This window comes from Octopus bimaculoides, chromosome 26 (genome assembly GCF_001194135.2).
Source record: "Octopus bimaculoides isolate UCB-OBI-ISO-001 chromosome 26, ASM119413v2, whole genome shotgun sequence".
NCBI lineage: Eukaryota > Metazoa > Mollusca > Cephalopoda > Octopoda > Octopodidae > Octopus > Octopus bimaculoides.
This window is the reverse complement of record NC_069006.1, coordinates 23,641,396-23,650,098: the sequence shown is the minus strand read 5'-3', so window position 1 is coordinate 23,650,098 and position 8,703 is coordinate 23,641,396. Positions and strand designations below refer to the sequence as shown.

General features: G+C 40.3%; 1 protein-coding gene across 1 annotated transcript in view; it reads right to left on the bottom strand.

Annotated features, from left to right (window-relative positions):
* The window catches only part of LOC128250896 (rab GTPase-binding effector protein 1-like), an 18,669-nt gene that overhangs the window by 3,070 nt on the left and 6,896 nt on the right, over positions 1 to 8,703 (bottom strand). Inside the window, exons 2-5 of the mRNA XM_052976931.1 lie at positions 2,009 to 2,146; positions 1,064 to 1,267; positions 283 to 409; positions 3 to 49 (exon numbers count right to left, since the gene is read on the bottom strand). Coding sequence (XP_052832891.1) covers positions 3 to 49; positions 283 to 409; positions 1,064 to 1,267; positions 2,009 to 2,146 — 516 coding nt within the window. The remainder of the gene's footprint in view (positions 1 to 2; positions 50 to 282; positions 410 to 1,063; positions 1,268 to 2,008; positions 2,147 to 8,703) is intronic.

Sequence of the window (8,703 nt, the reverse complement as noted above, 5' to 3'; positions counted from 1 at the left end):
GCCACTCACTCGCTTCAGGGACTTCGCCACAGAAGCTAAAAAGCCTTCCCTGGGAATAAGAAAGATAACTCCTGTGAGATTTTAGAGAAAAATAATTATCTTTAAAAATACATTTAATCCTTCCAATAATTTTCTCACACACACACACACACACACACACACACACACACATACATGAATACAAGAGGGTACTGAAAAGTTCCTGGTTTTATGGGCGTTGCGATGGGGGTCTTGGAAGTTTCTCTCTACCAAATTCCCTCTCAACTCCAGTAAAAGACTTACCTTTCTTGATTTAACTGCATTTTCAGATCTTGAAGTTCTTGTTCTGATTTCTCATTCATTTTCATCATTCTCTGCCACACGCTCTCATACTGAGCTGCTGTCTTCCTTGAAGCTTCATCTGCTGCTTCTGTAACACACAAACAGGTATTTTTTTTTCGTTTTTTTAGAATAAAAGCAACCAAGGTACCCCTCACCACACACTCCAGTGCTAGCGATAGGAAAGAAAGCCTCTAGGCCTAACACCCAGGCCTTAAGAATCATATGAGACGTCGTCAGCGATAAGGAAACCAAACTTAGAATGAAATGAGTTCAAGAAGTGGTCCTACTCGGTCACGAGTTGCCTTCCACCATACGTATGATAGAAGACAACTAGTTTTATGCCCTTGTTCTGACATCAGATGGTGGCTGTACACAAGCCTGTCATACAAGTGATGGTGTTCATTTTCAGTCTTTTGTGAATAACATGCCTAGCCATGGGGAAAGATTACCTTATTTAAAAACAAGTGTTGGTGACAAGAAGGGCATAAAAATGTAGAAAATGAAAACAAAACATTTTATTCTTTCTACTTAACATTATCTTAATAAAGGAGTGACCAACCTGCTAGAAATAACAGCCAAATCTCCTTCAAATGACACTACTATTCAAAAAGCTACAGGACATATTGGATAATGAGGCTTTATATGCACAATGCCTGAAAATACAACGGGATGGTCACAGTTGGAATGCCTTCAATCACAAGTCTGCCAAATCAGGGTTGATCTGGAGCCCAAACAACATTACCTTTCATAATACTCTGCAAACTGGCAATCTCCTCCTGGCACTGGCGCCGAATGTCTTCCACTTCATCCTGTTTGTTCTCTTCCGAAACGGCCGCAGCAGCCTTCAGATCTTCAAGTTCACTTTGTAGCTTCTTCAAGTCTATCAAGAGAGAGTTGTTCTTGCCAAGGGCCTCAGCTGTTGTGTCACGTTCTCGCTTCAGTTCCTCTGAAACATAGAAAAACATATATATATCTATTAATATTTTGCTTAGGCATCGTGAGACTAATAACCTGGTGTAGAACCCAGTAGACTTATGCTTCAAAATGAAGCATTAGTTGAGTACAGAGCAGTAATTACAAAATGAGATGACAATGGAATAAATGATTATCTTATGAGCTTCACTAGCTTACAGCTAGGGTGTTACTCAGGCACTCAACTAGGAGTGCACTGCATCTTACAGCAGAAACAGCTGTAAGCTAATGAAGTGCATAAGATAATTATAGGCACAGGAGTGGCTGTGTGATAAGTAGCTTGCTTACCAACCACATGGTTCCAGGTTCAATCCCACTGTGTGGCACCTTGGGCAAGTGTCTTCACCTATAGCCTTGGGCTGACCAAAGCCTTGTGAGTGGATTTCGTAGACGGAAACTGAAAGAAGACTATCATATATATGTAAAAATCCTGCCAAAACAGTCACAGAAGTCTGGTGCAGGCTTCAGCCTGCTGGCTCTTGTACCGTCCCACCCATGCTAGCATGGAACACAGATGTTAAATGATGATGACACACACAATGGGCATCTTCCAATTTCCATCGACCAAATCTACTCATGAGGCTTTTGTTTACGAAGGGTTACGAAGGGTTACAGAAACAAGCTTCTTACCACACAGCCACACCTTGCACCTGTACAGAAATACAACCCCCCCACACACACACACAAATTAAGAAACCCCAGCCCCAGAACTCACCTTCTTTCTGAAGAAACAGCTCCTTCAGTTTGGCTCTTTTTAAGCCAAACTCTTTCTCTTGTTCTTCTTTCTCCCGAATCAGTTCACGCTCCCTTCGTTCCAGATAGGCAAGCCGTTCATGCAGAACCCTCAGTTCCTCTGTAAATAAAACAACACACCATTGGTCAAAAAGGATGGTAGCTCTGGACAAGCAAGGCAGCTAAATAGACATCACAGCTATGAGCCCTGCATTTTACCAAACTGCAGGGAGGGAAAGAAGACAAAAACTGAGCCCTGTGGGCAAAGACCTCCAAATATAGAGGATGAAGATGAAAACACAGAATCAATAGCAATTTGTCCTGGAAGAGAATAAAAAATACTTCACTGGGAAACCAAGTTAAGGGTTAGTGACAGGAAAAGCATCTGACCATAGAATACTGCCTCAATAACCCTTGTCCAAGTTACATCAGCATGGGAAAAGCAGAGGTGATGATGATGATTGTGATGGTGGGGATGATGATGATGATGATTGTGATGGTGGGAATGATGATGATGATGAGTGAAGTTCAAGGCCCATCCTCGCAGCCTGGCGCAAGGGGGGGGTAAGGACATAAAGAGTTGGAAGAAATACTGCCAAGTGTTACTGATTCTGCCAGCTCACCTCCTTAATAATAATAATAATAATAATAATAATTCTTTCTCATTTTGGCACAAGGATAGCAATTTGGGGAAGAATGAAAGGCAAACTTGGCCTCGACGAAATTTGAACTCAGAACATAATTATGCATGATATGCCGCTAAGCAGTTTGCCCAGCATGCTAACAATTCTGCCAGCTGGTAAGTAATAATATATTTTCATTGATAAAAAGGTAAAGACCCCCTCCCATGGGAATGCACCAAGAAAGTTACCCTCCGAGGCACAAGTCCAGACAAGGTTGTTTATGGAAGACCAGCAGTCACCCATGCATACCAGCCTCACCTCTTCAGGCCATAGATGTTATCCAAGGGAGAGGCAAAGGGGCCGATACAGCTTGGCACCAGTGACGTCACAGCTCATTTCTACAGCTGAGTGAACTGGAGTAACGTGAAATAAAGTGTCTTGCTCAAGAACACAACACACAGCCTAGTCTGGGAATCGATCTCACTACCTCACGATTGTGAGCCCGACACTCTAACCCCTGAGCCATGCAGCTTCATTTTCATTGATAGGAATCCCTAAATTTATAGGACAGGGCTGCCCAGAAGGGATGGATGAAGGGCAAAAATCAAACACAGCAATGCAACTAAGATCTAAGAAGAGAAAGTCGAGTAACGAAATGAAATGCTGTAAATACATTTACTCCAACAGTGCCATACTGCGTCGGTATTGCACTAAATTCCATTGCATAATAATGATTTTAATCTTCTCTGCAGCAGCTGCTGTTGTTGTTGCTATAATACTTGCACAACATCTCAACCAGCAAACTTACTGCATGGTATACTGTGGCAGTACAGTCCCAGACCACACAGACATATATACACAGCAGCCAGCTACACTAAACGAGCTAATGTGAGAGCTTTTAGGTCGTTGTTTGATTGGCTGGAAATAGCAGTGAAAATGTCCTTTAAATCACAACCAATTATTTGTACAATGTATGGGACAGTCCTTGGTCACACTTTCATATATACAGCAGTCAGCTACACTAAACGAGCTAACAGGAGAGCCTTTAGGTAGTTGCTCAACCTGCTAGAAATAGCAGCCAAAATAGCAAAAATACCAAGCTGCAATGAAGAAAAGTTTAAGGAAGTTTTTTATGTTTGAAAACTTTATCCTTTATCGCAGGAAAGAAGAAGAAAATGATGAAAAGAAGGAACAGAAAACGGCAAGAAATTCCAAGAACAAAGAATGTGTATGTATATTTGGACTCAAATTGGAAACTCAAGACCCACTTTTCTGGGATTCCTTCACATATTACATTAGAGCTGTAATGCCAATCGGCTCCCTACAAGTAGTTACCATATTTACTCACGAGTCATACCCCTAATTTAAAGTTAAATGTTGGTACAAAATTTTTTCCCTTCATAGTTTTAGTTTTGCTCTGTGTATGTCACCCAGTTTTATTTAATTTTTTTTTTTTTTCAGTTAAAATCGAATATATACAATAGTATGATTCATGCATGACGAAACACAATAATAATTTTTGCTGTCGAGGTGACCTATTTAGCTGAAAGTAGTGAAGTGTCCTGAAAGTGTAATTGTCAGAGTAAAAACAGGCTGGAGAATGTTGGGAGAGCTTTTATCTCTGCTGGTAACAAGGGCTTTGCTTTCAGAGTAAAGGGCAGATCGTATGAAGCTTGTGTGCAAAGTGAAATGTTAATGGCCACAAGATGTTAGCCTTGAAAGAGTGGAAGACTAGTAGAAAGAAATTAAGCAAGTGTGCATAGAAGGAAAACAAAAGACCCCACTTTGGTCATGAATGACCATGGGATTACACCTAGAAAGTTGACCCACCGAGGCACAAGTCCAGACAAGGTTGTTTATAGAAGACCAGCAGTTGACCATGAATACCAGCCTCCTCTCTCCATGCCACTAATGTTATCCGAGGGAAAGGCAAAGACTGATACAGCTTGGCACCAGTGACATCACAACTCATTTCTACAGCTGAGTGAACTGGGGCAGCACAAAATAAAGTGTCTTGCTCAAGAACACAATACACAGCCTGGTCTATGAATCAAACTCACAACCTAATGATTGTGAGACCAATGTTCTAACCACTGAACCATGACCTTTCAGTGTGCATAAATAACAGGTTGTTGATGAGCCGAGAGAGAAAAACTGGATGCAAGAAGAATCTAATGTAAAGACAGATCTTAGAAACTGTCAAGGACGGTCGTGATGACAATGTACACAGAAATGTATGTACGTATAGAATTACTGTGTATAAAATCTATGTACGTATAGAATTACTGTGTATAAAATCTATGTACATATAGAATTACTGTGTATAAAATCCATGTACATATAGAATTACACTGTATAACAAAATTGTTATTTTCATATTGTCCGCCACTAAGGGACATGCTCAAGTGATTAAGGTCAAGCAACTGACAAGCAAATCTGTGGTTTTGAGCAGAATATTTGCTATAACGATATTTCTGCTTCAGCAACTCGGCACTGAATTTGTCTGAAATGTAAAGGAAAATAGGTCAGTTTCAAAACAATGGCCCTCAGGTCACAAATTCAATGTTTGAAGGGAATAGTAGTTATTTCCTTTGATTTCTAGGTAGAAGCAAATAAGAAATAACACTGAAGTATTTCACCCATCACTACGTTCTGAGTTCAAATTCCATCAAGGTCAACTTTGCCTTGCATCCTTTCGGGGTCGATAAATTAAGTAACAGTTACGCACTGGGGTCGATGTAATTGATTGTTCCCCTCCCCACAAAATCCAGGCCTTGTGACTATAGCAGAAAGGATCATTATTATTATTATTATTATTATTATTATTATTATGATTGTTATTATTATTATATTCAGGTTACTCTGTGAATGGTAACACTTTGTTTTGAATTAGTCATGCAAGATCTCATTGCTTCGAGACCTTTGATGATGTGATTGTTTAGTTTTTAGAAAGACAATGTGTCAGGTAGGTGTGAGACCAGGGCAGAAGAATATGTGAGCCAGTCAAACATGGCCAGGTTAAATGCTGAAGGGTTACACAAGGATAGTTGAAAGAATCACTTCCACATCGAATATAAACATGGACTGATAGGATTATAAAGTCAAAGCAGACATAAAACAATTAAACCAAAAGCAAGCATTGAAAGTGTAAACCTGTATAAAAAAGAGAATACCCAAAATTCCTCACTAATATCGTCCACCACCAAGAACTAAATGTAGTAGTCCTACCTATACACTGTGGTAGCAGTGGTGGTGGTAGTAGATGTTGCAGTAGATTATCAAGTGTGGGTTAGTTGGTAAAGCACTGGAATTCAATCAAGCATGAAGGAGAAGAACGCAGGTTCAGTCCCTGAACACAGTCGATGAAATAGTTCACTTCACCCACCAGTCAGCTGGTTTTAGCGGTGGTGGTGGTAGTGGTGGTGATGCTTTTATTTACCTTTTTTTGTTATTTTCAGTTTTATTTTTTTAGTTTTGGTTCAGTTAGTTAAGGCTGAAATTCCACACAAAAAAAAAGACATGACAATTGAGTGACATCAGAGAAATCCAAAAGACAATGTTTAGGTGGGTACTCAGCCTGCTAGAAATAGCAGCTAAATCACCCTCGACTCAAACTCCAAAGAGACTTAAACACAAACTCATTGGAAATGGTAGTCTTAGATATCCCCAAAACAGAAAAGGGAAGGTTCCAATGGGCGTGCCTTCAATCACAGGACAGCTTGATCATGACTGACCTGCAATTGAGCACAAACAATGAAAACATTTCATTTTTGGACTTGGTTTGCAAGATTCTTTATGTGAGTCTGTGTGTTGAAGTATATTTTGTAGTTTATGGGGAGAGTCATTCTCTTTTAGTGCCTTATTATTTAACACACTCACTGGTAAAATTTCCACTCATTTATTTATTTATTTATTTTTCTAAAATTTTCATTGTGTCTTTGCAACCTTTTCAACTATAGAAAAGGTTGAAAACTATTGAAATGGTTGCAAAACACAACGAAAATTTTAGAAAAATAAATAAGTAAATGAGTGGAAATCAGACCGGTGAGTGTGTTAAATTATAAGGCACTAAAAGAGAATGACTCTCTCTCCAGACACAACAGAATGAAAACATTCATAACCTGATATAAGCACACTTCATTTAACTCTTCCTCTCTCTCTCTCTCTTTCTCTCTCCTCCCTTCTCTTTCTCTGCCCCTCTTTCCAACATCAGTGGACAACACCCATTTTCAAGTGGTGGAAGGAGTAAGTAGGTGGGTTAGTAACAAACATTGACACAAAGGCACCAAGGGGGTTAGTCTGCTCTGCGGGGCAATTGGTGTTAGGCAGGGCATCCAGCTGTAAAAATCGTGCCACACCAGACACAAGAACCGTGGTGAAGTCTTCTACCTGGTCGGCTCCTATGAAACCATCCGACCCATGCCAGCATAAAAAGCAGACATTAAATGATGATGATGAAGTACCCATCAAATACAGGAATTTATAGTATCAACTAACCCCTTCCCTAAAAACTACTGGCCTTTTGCCTAAATTAGAATCAATTATTATTAGTGGTGGTGGTGGTAGTATGCAATTATCACTGGTATTATGCACACCACTAATTACTACTTCTACTACTATATTTTCCAGCACACAAGTTGCCATAGTACTTAAATCACGGTAAACTTTTCAAACAAAATGAAAGACAATTTTTAAGTCTAAACTCCTCATAATAAGTCAGTTTTTTCCCCCCCAAAATAATCAGTCTACCAGAGATTTATTTTCGTTGTTGGCACCATTTTTGGCCTGAAGAATTCAATATCTTTCACTTGTTTCAGTGATTAGACTGCAGTCATGCTGGAGCGCCGTCTTGAAGAATTCTTCATTGAATGAATCAACCCCCAGAACCTGTTTTTTTTGTTTTTTTTCCCCCCCTTTTTCTAAATCTAGTACTTATTCTATTGGTCTCTTTTGCTGAACTGCTAAGTTATGGGGACGTAAACACACCAACACCAGTTGTCAAGTGGTGGTGGTGGTGGTGGAGGACAGACAGACAAACAGAAAAACAAAAGCACACACATGACGAGCTTCTTTCAGGTTCCATCTACCAAATCCGCTCACAAAGCATTGGTTGACCCGAGGACTTAGTAGAAGACACTTGCCCAATACCTACATCACTATATAGATGTGTGTGAGAGAGAGAGAGAGAGAGAGAGAGAGAGAGAGAGAGAGAGGGAGGATATAGTATTACTACTGAGATTTCAGCGAGGCAATGTAGATATTGTGACATTTAAAATACTGACACTAACTACAACATTATTCATATCAGAAGATTAAGACCAACACTTGCAAGACGTTAGAGACATTCCCTGGAAAAGTACATTCACACTGCCAATAACTTTGATATGTATTCATATCTCCTTCCCTCTCTGTCCCTCCCTCTCTCTCTCTCTCTCTCTCATTTATCTCAGCTTATCTCTGTATTATCTTCTGTGTCTTTTAAGGTTTAAACATGACGAAGGAACAATACAGCCGATGACCTGGAAACGGGCGAGAGAGATACATACCGTTGATGTTTGAAGTACTGTGAAGCCAGTGTCTGAAGGAATGGAATTTCAGAGAAGAGATAACATTCTAGGAAGGAAGTGTTGGACGTGGTGGGTTTTTTTTTTTTTAGAGGGAGCTGGAGTGTATAGCTATTGAGAGCAGAAGAGATGGGCGTAACGAGAAGGTTGGTATGGAGATTATCTCAGACACACACACACACACACACACATATCGATTTGCTGTGCTTGAAAAGACACATCAAGCTAAGCCAAACCGTGACCATCTATTCAATCAGGCTGAGAGATTCTTGTCCTGCAGGCTTGTAGGTGCTGGCATCATGTAAAAGCACCAGTGTCATTGTCACATAAAATGTACTTTTGCTGGTACCACGTACGAGGAACCTGTGCCAGTGCCACATAAGAGGAGCCTGTGCCAGTGCCACATAAGAGGAGCCTGTGCCAGTGCCACATAAGAGGAGCCTGTGCCAGTGCCACATAAGAGGAGCCTGTGCCAGTGCCACATAAGAGGA